This window comes from Manduca sexta, chromosome 23 (genome assembly GCF_014839805.1).
Source record: "Manduca sexta isolate Smith_Timp_Sample1 chromosome 23, JHU_Msex_v1.0, whole genome shotgun sequence".
Taxonomy (NCBI): domain Eukaryota; kingdom Metazoa; phylum Arthropoda; class Insecta; order Lepidoptera; family Sphingidae; genus Manduca; species Manduca sexta.
The window spans coordinates 1,221,402-1,238,824 of NC_051137.1; the positions used below are offsets into that span (position 1 = coordinate 1,221,402).

General features: G+C 34.6%; 1 protein-coding gene across 6 annotated transcripts in view; it reads right to left on the reverse strand.

The window, feature by feature from the left end:
• The window catches only part of LOC115443413 (voltage-dependent L-type calcium channel subunit beta-2), a 186,368-nt gene extending 169,401 nt beyond the window's left edge, over positions 1-16,967 (reverse strand). For all 6 annotated transcript variants that reach the window (XM_037441688.1, XM_037441689.1, XM_037441687.1 and 3 more), the window contains exons 1-2: positions 16,784-16,967; positions 9,702-9,812 (exon numbers count right to left, since the gene is read on the reverse strand). In XM_037441688.1, the coding sequence (XP_037297585.1) occupies positions 9,702-9,767 (66 nt within the window). In that variant the 5' untranslated portion in view covers positions 9,768-9,812; positions 16,784-16,967. The remainder of the gene's footprint in view (positions 1-9,701; positions 9,813-16,783) is intronic.
• Positions 16,968-17,423: the final 456 nt, after the last annotated feature.

Here is a 17,423-nt window from a genome sequence, read left to right on the forward strand (position 1 = left end):
GTCTTAAAACCCATCATGGAGTCGCCTGGAGAGATGGTAAGCGTCGGGTGACCCCAGGTGCCGAGTCCCTAATACCATACAACGCTATAACGGCAATACCAACTAAAACTCCGCGGTGTGGACTTCCTTTCGACGGGAGGTGACTAATTTTTATCCGCAGCCATAGAATGTCTAAACCCGGGCTGTGCATAGTCTCCTGCGCCTACGCTCTCTCACTACGACTATCCTTGCCAAAGCAATTATACCTAACACAAAACACTTAAGGCATTTACGATTGTCTAACAACTCTTTCTTTTCCTCAAATAAGGTACAAACACAATTTCCCGCTATAATAACATAGAACCATTTAATAGTTGGTAAAAAATCGCCAATGACTCACCGGCGGCCATCTTTGGGTCGGATTTAATTGACTTAGAAATATTCGAGGACTCGTTTATTTTGTGTCGCGTAGTGTTGACTTTATGAAACGTCTGTTTCCGCGTAGAATTGTTCTTTGAATGTAGAGTTAGAAGGTTTAGAAGCGACATTAATAGATTTTATTGTTATGTTTTTAATATTCTATTACTTAATTAGTTTAGTATCACTACTATACTTTTGTAGTTCTGAAAGTAGTTCTGGCATTAAAATATAAGTTAAGGGAGTAATGAAACCGCGATATTGAATCCAAAATAAATATCTGCAGTACTAGCATGTGTCTTAGTACTGGAATTGAACCTTAGGTCTCTTGGCTTAACGGTGATCATTGAATACACACAATTGTCTGGCGTGACTCCCACTTTTCGCCCCAAGCGTACAGTTTTTTAAACTGATAATCATACAAAGAAAAGATTTTATTTGTAAATGTTTGTAATGGATAAACTGAAAAATTACTGAAATTTTGCAATTTTGCAATTTTGTAAATACTTTAATAGGAAGCTACACTACTCCGGACTGATACAGGCTACTTTTTAACCCAGGAATAGGCGCTTGCGCGGGCGGAGTCGCGAGCAAAACCTAGTCTTATATCAAAACAAATATTAAAATGCCAAAACTTATCATAAATACCTGTATTTGTATGCAAGGATTTGTTTTGATGAATTTTAATGTTCTTTTAAATACAGTAGTTACAGACATTATGTTTATTTTCCAACTAAATGGTAAATTTACATATATTGGAAATATGCTATAATAATAAATAAGTATTTGCAAGTTCGTGAGTTTGTATATAGAATAATCTCTGTAATTATTACTAGCTTTTGCTCGCAGCTTCGCCCGCGTGAAGGAGTTTTCCGGGATAAAAGTCCCGCTAAATATTTTTCCGGGATAGTAGCCTATAACCTTCCCATTCTTGAACTATCTGCATACCAAATTTCATTTTTTTATACCACGTTTTATTTCATGTCCTGTTCCTGTGGGAACGGGATAAAAAATCCTATGTCCGTCTCCTGGTTCTAAGCTACCTCCCTACCAACTTTCAGCCAAATCGGTTCAGCCGTTCTTGAGTTATAAATAGTGTAACTAACACAACTTTCTTTTATATATATAGATATTCGGTATATTTGTTGCTATATGATGTCAAGCGTCGATATAAAATCATATCCTCCGCGTCTATAACTACTAAGCTCTACCATTCCATAACAATAGTGAAAACGCGACTTTTTATAATCGAAACTGTAAACGCGGGGAATGTAGGCTGTATAGCATAATGAGGCACCGATGTCGATTTATTGCGCCGCGCCGCCCCTTCTCGGAAACTACTGAATAATTCGCGAGCCGCTGGTATGCGAGTTGGTTCCCGTGTGCCGATGCACAGTTATGTTCGCTATTCTTACGTAACCCTGTAAAAAATAACCACCATCTTGTTTTGGATGTTTTCTGTTTGTAAATGTTTTTCAGCGACGTTAATCGTGAGGTCGTGGGTTAGAATTTATTAAATGAGTTTGAATATAGGTATTATAACGTCGGTTAACTGCAAGAACTCATTAACTGACAAATACAAAAGTATGAATTAAGCCACTTTATTTTTAGTTATATTTTTCCCTATATCATTTTAGACATAGTTTATGTTAAAAAAAAGGAAAACACTATTATATTCTTGAATATTTTTATTCTTAAAATCAAGTCAGTATGTTAAATATTATATTATGTTCAGGGCATTATAAACTGCACTTGATGATTTTTTGCCATTAGTGAGTTCTTGCAGTAAACAGATGATATATTGGATTTTATATTTCGGGATTATGTTTATCTGTGTGTAAGTACCTTATGAAAACAAAGGTTCGTTCTCTATTTTATGCAACAGAAATTCAATTGCCAAAATTCGAACTTGTTATATTTTAGAGTTTACTAGATTTCTCATCCACTGGACCTAACATATACCACGGGTAGTGCAGTGCCGTGCAGTATTGTATAAGTTTTAACAATAACGTCAAAACTTGTACATGTTTTGACGTTATTGTCATTATGTCAGCCAAGCTCACCAAACCACACGAACAAGATCTCTCGGCATTCAGTTAAATCAAAATAAATATTCATAAATGTATACTCATTAAACCTAATTAAATTTAATTTATACTATTGATTCGAGTAGTATTTGTCCTGCCACGGATCTCCTTCTAAATTGATGGCATTTTATGTAAACTACGTATCATCTTTTGCGTCTCAAAAACAACTAATTAAAATCTAATAAAAAAAAAATGGAATCGATAAGGTGATTTCGAAGATGTACAAAAAAATATTTTCATACAAAAATATCACCCAAATTGACAACTTTTCAGATTTTCCCGTTGACTTCTCAAAAATAGTCTTTGTTACAAACCCTGTCCCGATAATTGGAACACAACAAAAAAGTAATCAGTTAAACCGCTCGAGCCGTTCTCAAGTGATGCACTTACATACATACATATTATAGCAACTGATTCTTATGTATATATATGTGTAAAATACCAAATAGTATGGTTTTATATCATCGATTTGCGTATAATTATTGATGCTATACCATCGCTTTCAGCATAATTGATCTAGAAGTAATCTTAGACATTACTAGTTATTATAATTAAATTTTACGTTTGAGATGCCATGACCTCTCTTACAAAAACAAATTTGTTTGTCTTGTTAATTATAAATAGGTATTATTAATATATTTGAAACATACTTTACATATATAATACTAATTTACGTAAATAATATGTGCTATAAATATTATTGTATTTATAACGTGGGAATTCATTTGTGCAAAGAAATCTTCGGAATTACCTAATCGATTCTAAAAATATTTACTCGTAAAAGTTGACATCGCCATGTAATTCAGGGCATATATCAATTATATTACTGGGAATACACACACAAACAGAGCTGCGAGCAAGATGTAGTCATTAATTAATATATAAATTGACAGCTTTATAAATAATCTTGACTCATGTCGAGGCCCCTAAATATTCATAACTACGAAAGCAGTATGCAACAGATATGTGTGAAATTCATACTTAAAAACAAACTTAAAAAGCGATAAATATACGAATTAAAAAATACAAATTGAAAATAATTAATTCTTTATCGCGTTATTACAACCTAAATCCGATAAAAAATGTATCATTGGCAGTAGACCCAAATATAATCGCATTAATATTTAATATAAAGAGACAAAAAAACAATTCGTTAGACATCTAACTGTACAGGCATATTGCCGGCATTCGGCATTCGGCAAAACACATCAGTGGGTCAGACGGCCTTGTAGGATTCACGGAACGTGCGCCGGCGCACGACACGCCCACCAGAGTGAGGAGGGGAAGGGAGGTGCGGAGGGCGCCGGCGGAGGGAGAGGGACATTGTGAATTACTTGAGGAAAAACACGGTGTTTGGTGAAATTAGTATAACCATGACCGATGACACTTCTTTGTGTATTGCAATACTATGATAATAATGAGAAAGAAAATCACCTATAGATGGTTGTATAGAAAACCTACTTTTGTATTTGTAATAGAGTTCAAATTGATTTAACGTAAATTGGAAACTGGTAGGTCAAATAAGGTTTGATAGCATTATTATTTGCTGTAAAAATATTAAAAGTGGCTGCTTTTTGAAATACATACAATTTAGTGTTTATTCGTGTGCATCGCATAGTAACTGGGTACATTTCGATCTGGATTTCACTAATAGAAACTCAAGCAAAAACGGCATAAAATTCAAAATGTATGGATAGGCGTTATGTAAATAAATTCGTCGCAGTTGGACCCGCTGACATTAGTAATGCAACACTATAATTATATGAAACAACTTATTAAAATAGTGATGTGTAATCAGGCAGCGACATGTTATGATTTATCGATTATATCGATGTCAAAAAACGATTTTATAAGAAATTAGCGACTCTATTCAACCGTTATAAGGAATATATCATTATAAAATAAATATCATAAATATGGAAATGCCATTTAAAATATTACTGGGCGTTTTGGTTGTTTTGATTAACATCGATATCTAATTAAAACCAATGTATCAAATACTTTCAATTTTGTGTATTTGTGACAGTAACAGAATTGAAAATTTATGAAAGGTAATTTAATAATTGTTAAAAATTGGAAAGACCGGTCTAATAGTTTTTCAACAATGATTATAACTTGTTTGATATTTTATATTGCTAGTTCCATTTACAATAACAAAACGTATATACATATACAATATGACACATCTTTCTGACAAAGGTCAGACAGCGACGTAAACAACGCTGTAACCAACTCAAGATTCGCTAAGGTCATAATGTGATTGATAGCAGGGCTAGATCCTTATCAAGAACGAAAATTAATCATTGCTTCCATACAAAAAACTCATTGCCCCACCAAGGAACCGAATCCAGCAACATCTCATCGACATTCCAGTAATTAAATAACATAATATCACAATAAAATTCTACGGATGTCGTCACAGTACTCTTAATTTTTCCTCCCGAATTTTTAGTCCACTTCGAGACCATGAAGGCTGTTTGTCTTTAAAACGTCACGTCGCAGCCAAAAAACGTTTTCTAATGTAACTTTCGCGTAAACGTAAGAAATTATTACGATAAAACTGTTTAACACTACGTCCATAAAAATCAAATCTATACTAATATTATAAAGATTAAAAGTTAGTGAGTATATTTGTTTGTCCCCTAATCTCTTGAACTGGTTTTGAATTTTTTAATTGAAGGAAGCATTACTCCTGATTATATAGGCTACTTTTTTCCCAGGAAAACTTTATCATGTGGACTAGGCGGCGGAAATAAGCTAGCTATGTATATTTTTACTGAATATATTTATCACACAGATTCAACGGCCATATTCCTTTATAAACAACCTTAATATTTAGTAATATGCTAATAGTCGAACAATTAACACAAAGTACAAACGGTACTGTTTTTATTCACGCATAGCGCTCGTTAATGCGCCATTCGGATAAATTACATGAAATTCGCGTGTTCAAAGAAATAGTTTGATTGCTTCGATGGACGTAATGTGTTGTTAAGGGCAAGTTCTTGCATTATTTACATAGTTTTTAGATTGTATGACGGACTTATTTTGGATTAACAGTGAGTGGATGAATGGATCACGTGATTAATAGGCTTAAATCTAAACTATAAATAAAATCGTTTTTCTCTGACATAAAACATAAATAAAGATCCATGTAGTTTTATTTCATTGGTCAACTGCTTCTATCTCACTGCTGTGTTTATTTCTGCGTATATGCAATGTTTCAGAAGAATTGTTTAGTATCGGTTTGAAGGACATAATATTTAGTACATTTTGGGACTCATCTTAATTGTTAAGATAGCGATGTATTGTAATTCAAAATTTTAAACAATAGGGAGAGATATGAAGTTTTACAGAATAAAGTGCGCGGGATCTGCTTAAGTATACTTTCAAATTTTAAAATATATTCTAAACTAAATTCCTGGATCAGCCATTATTTATTAAGGCCAACAAATAAAATAACGAATTTAAAATATTAATCATCCCCTTAAGCTGTAGTGGGTGACGCGAATCGTTCGTATAATAACCGCACACATTGACTTGTTTTGGCAAATATCATGCCAATTGTATATCGGTTTATTTGTTAATTAAAAACAAACGGAACCACGATTTATATGGCGTTCTCTGTAATTTCCGTGCCTTTTTTGCGGGGTCACTCGTGCCGACAGTTTTTAATCGTGTGTTTTTTTATCGATAATCGATATTTTTCCGTTATTGTACACACTAATAGGGATTTTTAATTTTAGATATCGATTTAATTGCTTCAGTGTAGGTCGGCTTTGAGCCGTGCAGTTCAAGATATGATTCTAAAGTTATGTGTGGTATTAAATAACGATCAATAGCCTTTGAACGTAAAATAAAATCTAAAGATATATTTTTTTTTCATTAAAATACGCTTATCTCTAAAACCAGTGATTTAATTTAATTAATCGGAAGTTATATATTCCCTGGAGCTTTCCAAATGACTTTACTTCTGATGTTTGATTTCTATCGAAATTTTGTTATATCTGTGTTTCGCAATAGCTGAGGGGGGGGCGAGGTTCCGCTATTTGACACCGTAATTCGCCCCCTATTGCCTGAACTTGACAACTTTTTTTTTATCCCTAGAACATAGTTTTACGTAGACGCGAACAAAACTACTCTAATATATTTATACAATAGAGATAAGTGTCCGCTAACTCGAATTAGCGAATTAGATTGCTCAAAATTAATTTTAGATAAACCAATATATTGTTTTAAGGAAAATAATTATAAATTCAATATGGAATTTCCTGCTTATTTTCAGATCACAAGTGCGCGTTAGATACTTGATAAATATTTATATGTCATAATTTATTTCCTTAAACGACTACAATGTCTTAATAAAGCAAAAAGTTATGTGGTACGAAATTTAGTGCCTCTTTATTATACGTACACAACAAAGTGACTGCTATGCACCTGAAGGTAAGTGGATTGAAGTCCAATAGAATGCCGACTAACGAGAGATGATTACCCCTCGGCAGTCGACACAATTATGCCGGCCCCTTGGAACCGGATATACACAGGCTGATCCTAGAATGCGATACATTTACGGACTACTATGACTAATATTTAATAGGCGAATTCTTAAAACAGGCACTCGCTGAAAGGATTTGAGACCCAATTAGTTAACAAAACTGCTAATCAACAGTTATTTATTTTCACAAACAGGCCGGTATAATTGTGTCGACTGGCGAGGGATAATCATCTGAGTCGATACCCCATTTCGCTAGCCATAAAGTGCAGTGAGGGCACTTTAATTAACAGTGCTCGAGAAAAAAAACACAATTTGGTTAAAACAATTGGTAAATTCACAATAATTATATAAAAGCGGAATAATTAATTGCTCGCAAACATTTGTCTAAAAGCGGGAATTGAACACGCGACTCCTCGTTAACAAGCGGTTAAGCCCAGTAAGCCACCTTGCCAATGTCAAGACATATCTATAATTATTGAAATTTATGTAGATCAATATTAGGAACAGAATAAATTACCTAGAGGCGAATATTTAGTAGAAAGACGCAGGAAATAATGTTAAAGAAACAGGAAAAATATTAACTAAACACGATAAAGTTCTTTTTTTAATTTAAAAACATGTCATTGTTTGCTGACTGCCTACAACTTGAATTTTTATTAAATTCATTTATTGATATTTTTTTAAGTAATGTATGCTGCAATGGGGAAGGGTAAAATTTTCGGAAACGGAACCCGACACAACATATAGATACTAATATGCAAGAATGTGGTCGGCAAATCGTTCTAATGATAATTAGATTCTACATAAAGGGAAGCTGGCGAAATCAAAAAAAAATGCTGTCTCCTTAGACTTAAGATGCACATTGCTTTGTACAATAACTTTATGTTATCCAGTAATTAAATCTTGTGTCATCTTTTTTGGAGAACTAATAATAAATAAATACTTATTTACATTAACTATTTCACCTGCCCAAATCGTAGTTTGTCGTAGTTGGCGTAGCATTTAAAATCAAGTTGGAAAAACAAGAAACAATTCAACACAATTTTTTCCACCCACCGTTGGATCAAACAACTATAAGGGGTATAAGTCTAGCAAAATTGTGTTATATGAAAAAAATCTTGATCTGTTATTCAAACTTAACACCCTCCAGTAGACTATCCGAATTTTTTAAAACGATCCCGATCGCTTTTTCGATCTATCGCGAATCCATACCGATAGCTAAAACACTTACAGGCCAAAAAATGGCTTATTTTAATTTATTTATTGACATTATAGTTTATTGAAAACGGCCATAAGATGCCTTTAATAAGGAAGAAAAATTGTAGAGAGGATAAGTCTAATCTAAATCAACTCATCATTATTTTGTCTAAAGCTTCCCATTACTAACACATCTTCGATGATGCACAGTGACAAACATAGCTTAAATTACTTATTAAAACGGGTTATTTATATTAAAATAATGAAAAAAACTTATACGTGAACTTATTATACGTGATCTTTAATGTCAAATCAAGTGTTTTTAAAGAAATATATTTTCCTTGAAATTGTAACATCAATTATCCGGTTATGGCGCCGTGCGGCATCAAAGCTTCTTACCAAATGGAGGGAATGGTTATTATTATTTAAAATAATTTGACTAATGAAAAGATTTCAACGAGCGTCTTACACCCACTTCCACGAGTATTATTTCGAATGCTCTACTTGATCCTTTGGAAGTTGGAATGGAGGTTACTGACCGCTTGAAAGAAGTTAAAACTTTTAAATTAAACTATTTTACGAATTTTATCGCGGTTTTAATATTTTACTTTTCTCCCAACAATAAAATTCGTAAAATAGTTTAATTTAAATTTCTAACATTCGCGTAAACTTAAGAAATCAAAAGTTAAAACTATTCGAAGAACTCAGTCTTTTATCATTCTAACACCGTAATTAAGGTATTATAATAGATTAAATTGAGGCTTATGAAGTGGTAATGTCCGGAACTCGCAATAACTTTAAATTGTAGTTTAAACTCTAGACATGGTATAGAAGGCAGTATGACCCATACTAATCCAAGGTTACTTAGATAAAAGACATTGTGCATAATGTTTTTATTCCGTTAATTAAAATGACTTGCTTAAGGTAAATCAATGAAATATTTGATATACTTCTTAATGCTGATTAAATAATGTCGTTAAGTAATTTTTAATTTTAATTTCCCATAACTATGTCGAATTTCAAGAAAACGTATTTATTTTCTTAGAATTAAGTCATATTCTAATCAAAATTACTTTTACTGCATTTTATATAAATTTAATAATCTTACAATGTTCAAGAAACTTTAATGTTCGATTTTTTTAAAACAAATTTTAATTACGCTCGCGTCAGAGACGTGTTTCAAAAGCCATTTAAATACGCTTAACTGAGAGATAAGTAACTGTTTACATGAACGCGATATTCGTCGCCAGTGACACGAAAAACACTGAGCGGTTTGGAATCGGATTTAAAATTGCCATCTAAGGTGAAATAAGCGTTATTTTATTTAAGTATCGAGAAGAATACAAATATATATTAATTTATTTAGTATTTCTAGATTTGGAATTCGATAAAATTTATGTTATAATTAATAATATTATAATAAGATAAGGTTATCAAGCTGCGCTTGTACCTAAAATAGGATACCCTGAGCTATAAAATGTATCACATATGCTTTAACTTTTTTGTACATAATAGTGGTAGGTTACCTGGGGGTGATTACGGTGGGGATGGCGCGGTTGGTCGCGGGATTCGGGGGCGCGCGCCCCGCTCATGCCTCAGCGCCGCCGGCGCATACCCCTCACGGCACACCCGCCGTGCTGCAACAGGGAACGGTAGTTAGTCCAAGTGCCGCTAGATGTCGCTTTAATGAAATTAAAAATATAAAGGAAACTTTAGTAAATACAATAACTGTGAGTTGGAAAATATAATAATACTGCTTAAAATTGACTTCTACTACATAATGAATTAATTTCAGACCTACAACATTCCTAAACAAATGTTTGGGTATCAAACATCAAAATTATTTGACCGCGATCCAAGAGAATGACCCAAATAAAATCTAGGCATCTACATAATCGATTAATCGCGTCTCAATAATAAATTAATAAAAAATGACGATTCTACAGATAATTGTTCAGATTATCAAACCTCAATGAATACAAATATTATTGTACATGACATTTATCTAAATGTTAAAGTACTGAATTTAATAAATTATACATCAATATTTGATTTTACAAAAATGATAAGCTAATTTTATTGCAACCTCGCTCTAAACCGAATAGAATTAGTTCCTTTGCCTCATTATAACAGGACAAATACTCAATTGAATAAAACAATGATTAAGGAAAAAACCCAAGGAATCAAATAGAATTATATACGGTATTATATTTAAAGTATAATATATTATAGTTGTTTGCTATCTAATGTTAATCGATTATAATATACACATATTTTCGTATTCGTTTATTAATTATTTAGACATTTTTTTTATGTTTGTATTAGAATCTAGTTTTCTACGTACTGGCAGTTTATAAACAGGGTAATCTTTTTATCATTACCATAGACAACATTTACCCGCTTTTATTGATTTTAAAATTCGAACGATTTCATAAATTTGCACAGATAAAAACACGTAATTATCAAGTCTATCAATATACATACATTAATAATGTTTGTTAAGCATCTGCTCCAAAGATTTTATTCCAAGAATTTTAAACTTTACCAACGTATGTGACAAACCTGCATCAGGGGCCGTAGAAAAGGTGTCTATCTTCAATTGTTTACGCTTCATCTTAGTAATAAGTTTGTTGATCAGATACGTCATTCCAATACATATTTTTGTTTTTTTTTTGCATAAACGTTTGTATAAATACGTGTTGGCTACGATCTCAGATCATCAAGTCCAAAAAAAAATCTGCTGATATACAGGGCTGTCGCAAAGAAAGAAAACGCGGCAAATAAAATTAAAAACTTAAACCGTCTAAATGATTCACCAGATTCCAATAATAACAGTATATCATAGAAAAAGCAAATGTATTTTATATAAAAATTATGTATACATTATTGAAATCCGATACTAATTTACATACGGTACTGCTCAGACGTATAAACTAACTGTTAAACATACTTGTTATATTTCAATACTTTCACGCGATTAGAAAAAGAAAGTAAATTATGAAAAACACTTATATAAACATTGCTAGGCCGTGCGCACGCGCAGCAAAGGTCGCAGGTTTGAAAGTTGTCTGATGTCTTCTCTTGAGGTCACGTGTCATTTTAACTAGATAAAATCCGAAACAAGTGTATAGTTTATGTTAATACAGTAAATAAATATTAGCTTTTTTACTTTATAATGCTTTCGATCTTTTTAAAACTAATGCACAATACAAAGAGCTCTTTATATTATTTTGTATTTAGTTTTTAATAAAGTAAGTAGATATAAGAATAAGTGACAACTACATTGCGTATGTTTGTAAGCAGGTGTAGATAAATGCTAAAAGCGGGCCAGTTCTTCTTCTTATTCCTGATCGGTCTACCGTCCGGTCTAAAAACCATCTTAGTTTTGAATATGTTAACGCCATATAACATAACATGTTTCTAATATACTCAGCATTCTAATTAATAATTATAAATGAGCATTCAAGTTTTTGGCTTAGTATGAAATCCTACCTACATTCCTGCTAGACGTAGACGAGAGTCTTTTGACCCAGTCTAGCGCCGTCTAAGAGTTGTTGCGGGCAACTTAAACACATCATAACAATCTGCAGCCGTCCCTAATGCACCATGACCACACTAGAGTTTTAAGTGGTATTGTGGTGGTGGTATTGTTAGGGACTCGACCCGACGATTACCAACTCTCCAACGACTCAACGTCGTTCGTAAGGCAGACAAACTCAATATTAGTCATTATGCCACCCCTCTCCTCTCCCCACCAAGGTAGAGCGGTCATGGTAAATCATTATCCGCGCAACCAAAAAAATGACCAGCACACACTCAATCTATATATATAAAAGAAAGTGGTGTTAGTTACACTATTTATAACTCAAGAACGGCTGAACCGATTTGGCTGTAAATTGGTGGAGAGGTAGCTTAGAACTAGGAGACGGACTTAGGATTTTTATCTTATGTCCGTCTTATGTCCGTCTTTAAGACGTGGTATAAGAAAGCAAAATGTGGTATAGAGATAGTATAAGACCCTGGGAAGGTTATAGGCTACAATCCCGGGAAAATATATCGTGGAACTTTTATCCCGGAAAACTCCTTCACGCGGGCGAAGCCGCGAGCAAAAGCTAGTAAATTATAAAAACGACGGAAATTTCCAATTCCAAGTAAATAATCTATAACACAGTTTAATATATTCCTTATTACCAATTAAATAAATATTACGAGGATATAAAATCTAATACATACTAATGAAATTATCACAATCTGATGACACCGTATGACCGATACATAACTTTGCATTCATTGTCGGTTTATTGGATCACTTCGATAAGTATTCACTTAAATGTCAAGTTTTTTATGTGCAATACTTTTACATCCTAGTAGGTTTAATGTGCTATTTGACCGTTAACAAAAATCGCTTAGGAGATAGAAAAGACGCCACATATCTACATAGTAAAAATACACTCAAGACTTTCTAATATGCTGGTAAATTATTTTTGTATCCGCCCGGATAGCGACCTCTGTACACCGTGTCTTTGTGTTTTACACCTTAAAAAATGTAAAATCCGCCACAGCGGCTCACATAAGTGTGTCGTGACCAATCCGTGTGTCTGATTTCAAGCAAGCCGGCATAATTATGCCAACTGGCGAGGAATAATCATGAACAGTCTACATTCTGGTATTTATTCTACATACCATCACGTGTAGTGGAATAACTTAGCCATGCCCGTTTAAAAAAATATACTTAAAATACTAAAGTATACAGATTCTAACATTATTGAATGCAGTCACTAAAATAAATGCTATATATGATGGTGACTTGACGGACTGTCAAGACGAATGTCCGCAGGTTCAAATCCCAAGGGCACACACCTCTGACTTTTATAAAAAATCATGTGTGTATTCTTTGTGAATTTATCGTTCGCTTTAACGGTGAAGGAAAACATCGTGAGCAAACCTGCACGTCTGAGAAGTTCTCTATAGGAATTTCGAAGGTGTGTGAAGTCTACCAATCCGCACTAGGCCAGCGTGGTGGACTAAGGCCTAATCCCTCTCAGTAGTAGAGGATGCCCGTGCTCAGCAGTGGGCAAGTATATAATACAGGGCTGATATTATTATACTAAAGTATACAGATTCTAACATTATTAAATGCAGTCACTAAAATAAATGCTATGTATGACGATGATAATTCGTACTCCACGTCCACAGAAGGCGATCTAAAGTGCCGCAGCAAGCTCGCTTCACTTGACCACTGGCGCAGCAAAAACGCTTCGCTCTCTCGACTCACGCTTTTTGTAAGCGATCATGCCGTTGCGCATTGCACTATCTAATAGAAAATGCTTATGACGCTATAAACAAAATTCAGCGAATTTTATCTCCCGTGATAAGCAACGTTGCTTAATATTTCTTACTTTTTTAGTCTATACTAATATTATAAAGCTAAAGCTTATCTATTTGTTTGAACGCGCTAATCTCAGGAGCTACTAAACCGATTTTGATATAAATTGGCACTAAGAGAAAGCTGTATTACTCCTTAGTTCTATAAACTACTTTTTATCCGGTGAAAGTTTATATCACGGAAAAACTTTTTCACGCGGACGGAGCCGCAGGTAACAACTAGTAATAGATAAATAGGTAATTAACCAGCCAGCATTCCTAAGTAGACAGACAAAGATATATATTGTAAAAGAAAAATACACCGTTTGCCGACCAAAAAAAACAATTAATTTGTCTCATTTACCAAATGATTTAATCTATACTAATATAAAAAGCTGAACAGTTTTTCTGTTTGGATGCGCTAATTTGAGGAAATAATGGTTCGAATTGAAAAATTCTTTTAGTGTTGGACAGCCCAATCATCGAGGGACGCTATAGGATATATAACAACACACTATGACTAATAAGCGGAGTATCATTTAAAAATGTTGCAAAAACGGAAAAAATTGATACCTTTTGGAGCTTCCGTCGCCTGCGCTACGTAAATGGTTACTGTTACGCAACAAATATGTATGACTGAATTCCTGCTCTTAAAAAAATCTAAAAAATGTATTATAAAACATAGTCCCCCGCCGCATCTGTCCGTCTGTCTTAACGCAATAAACTCAAAAATACCCCACGGATTTCGATGAAATTTGATATAGAACAGTTTGAGACCCTGAGAAGGACATAGGCTACTTTCTATCTCGGGAAAATATATAGCGGGATTTTTATCCCTAAAAACTCTCACGCGGCCGAATCCGCGAATAAAAGCTAGTTCTCAATAATTCTTCGTAATTTAATTAAATGAGACATTTGATTATTAGTCAAATCCGAAAACAAGATTAATCATAAAGAATTGAAGAGCAAGGACATTATATAAAATGTTTGGAGAGCAATCTGCTTGCGTGTTTTGACATTTTGAAGGTAGCTATTTAGAATGATACAACGATGACGTCGCGATTAAGTAGATCACGTTATATCTCCTTAGTTCTATTTAATGCAAGCAAGGACATCATTTAGGTTTCAACGAGGGTATTATAAATAATACCGGATAAAGCGGCGATAGCCTAGTTGAGTGTGGAACTGACTGCCGAGACGAATGTCCGCAGGTTCAAATCCCAAGGGCACACACCTCTGATTTTTCTAAAATAATTATATGTGTATTCTTTGTAAATTACGCTTGCATTAACTTTGAAGGAAAATATTGTGAGGAAATCTGCATGCCTGAGAAGTTCTCTATACCAATTTCGAAGGTGTGTGAAGTCTACCAATCCGCACTAGGCCAGCGTGGTGGACTAAGGCCTAATAAGGCCTAATGTGCCCAGCAATGGGACAATACATAATACAGGGCTCATATTATTATTATATTATAAATAGTTTTTTGTAAGTTCTTGCGTCAGAAGGGGTTGCGTCAGAAGGGGCTAGGGTTTTATTAAAGAAATATTTGGACATCGTGAAAAGTGAGTGAACACAGTAAAAGTGGACGTACGGAGCGGCATGGTCATGAAGTTACGACGAAAATCCTTTAATAAAGTTTAAAAAAAGTGTATATTTCCAATTTTATAGACTTTTATACACTCTCACACAGAGAGACACACATCTTTAATCCTCGAAGGCTGAGGCGCAACTGGTTCACCTACCCTACTACCCTTTATAAACCTTTGAATTTATGATAATACATGATGATAAAATGTACTCTACGTGCTAATTCAGTGCCTGGTCTATTCATGTGCCAAATATCATCATAATCCTTTCAGCTGTCTGTACATCCCATGATGTGATAGGAAGCGAGCTTATCGCCATATCGTGCATAAATTCCAGTCTCCGAGCTGATACCCGATATCACTGCTCGACTCGGTGTTCGATTCCGAGACCATAGCAGCGCAGTCGCTTAATACAACTACGTTTTCTTTCTATACTGCAACTGGTAATTAATTTAAGTTTTCTATACAATTGTTGAGCTGGATTAACATTAGTATTACCATCTCAAAAACGTGAATTCTAATTGTTATTTCGCGTCCAACGTCCCCTAAACATAACTTTTAACACTCATTTCTTACCCAGATTCGTACTTAATACCGTCTTATATAAAAGACGTTCAAACTTTTTATTCTTTGTCCATATCCCTGAAAACCTTTAATCTAATACGATCTCTCGACATCAAACGGACATACTTGTTAGCCCACATTAAACTAAAATGCTCATGCAGCGCAGTCTCTTTGGCGGATTAAAAAATCATAATTCCATAGCCATAAAAATAAATTAAAAGCAAGTAACACATCAACACGACCCCATCCTTTTCACACCCGCTGAGAGCTTTCATCTGCCATAACACAGCATCTCATAGTGGCCAAACAAGGTGAACTCTCGGCACCCCCTCTCGCTCTTATAAACAGGTGTGCGAGGGAAGGCGGCCAGCATCCGCGCGGGCCAAGTTATGCTGGCCGCTGGCGCAACTGCAGCGCCTCCCGCAGGCTTTTATGAAAATCGGTCAAGGTCATCAGAAGTGCTCCGAAATAGGCCGCTGCAGTAACTTGGTACTTAATACTTGGCTACCTAGATAAAAAAATACATGTAGAAAGTACCTCTCTAGGTAAATACGACATTGTTTACATACCAATACATTCGATAATTTATACGTCCGTGTATCAAACATGTAGGACTAAACTAAATTGTTAATGATCAGATATATTTTTAAAAATAGAATACAAAATTGGCTTATAGGAAATTATGAAGGAAAACATGTATGACGCAAAGCAGCTCATTGTTGGTCATGCGCAGTGGCGACGTCCCTGTAATCTTATTAATATCTTTTCTTAGCCTTACTTTGCACTTTATTAATAAATGTATATCGATTTTTCACTGCAAAACGTTTTCAAGGATAGGATACTGTATATTTATCACTTCCACTTAGTTCTACAGCCTCTTTAAATATAAACACGTTATTGTACCTTATGGGCATATCAAACAGTCGGCAATTTCAAATTAAGGCACAGAAATTATATCAAAATTACATACACACTTAACATAAGCTTGAACAACTTCTTTACGACAGTTTACAAAGCCATAAACTAATTCGAATGACAACAATGTTGGAACAAATACTCGACCTACCCCCAACAATGAACTGTCAAATACTCACGCGATATACAAATGTTGTGTACGCGTACACTAATCGAACACACTGTTTGCAACGTTCACACAACGAATATAGTTCACAATTTACAATTAAATCCACTTTTCTGCTGAATTTCCACGTTTTTCAGCGAGGCCTGAAGACTGCAGGCTCGTATCACGGTGACATTTGTCATGTGTGGCGCGCTCGGGGCCGTTCGGAGTTGTTCGGACGCACTCGGCCGTTCCCGTCGCGCTTCGGGTGTTGTCGTTGGTTATTGATCGCGCGCTGTCGTCGGCGCCGGGCCGCCGCGCCGCGCCGCCAGTGGCGCCCTCGAGAGCCGCTAATGAAACCTGATGGCGATCCATTATTTAGCAGCCTCCAAGAGCGTGCGGTACGCGAAATTAATGGCGGATTTATTGATTTATTGCAGGCGAAATTAAAGATTGATTGACTTGCCCGATAACGAGTGATCAATTTGGGCTAACTATTGTAATATTTAGTGAGATGTACAGACACCAGATGGATTAGTTTCTAATAAGTAGGTATTAGTACTAACATCATTAGTTTGATATATTTTTATATTTGTTTAGTATTATCGATAAACACACACTACTCGAAACTCCTGAGAAGATTGCTGGTAATTTATGACCACGCTATAGAAAGA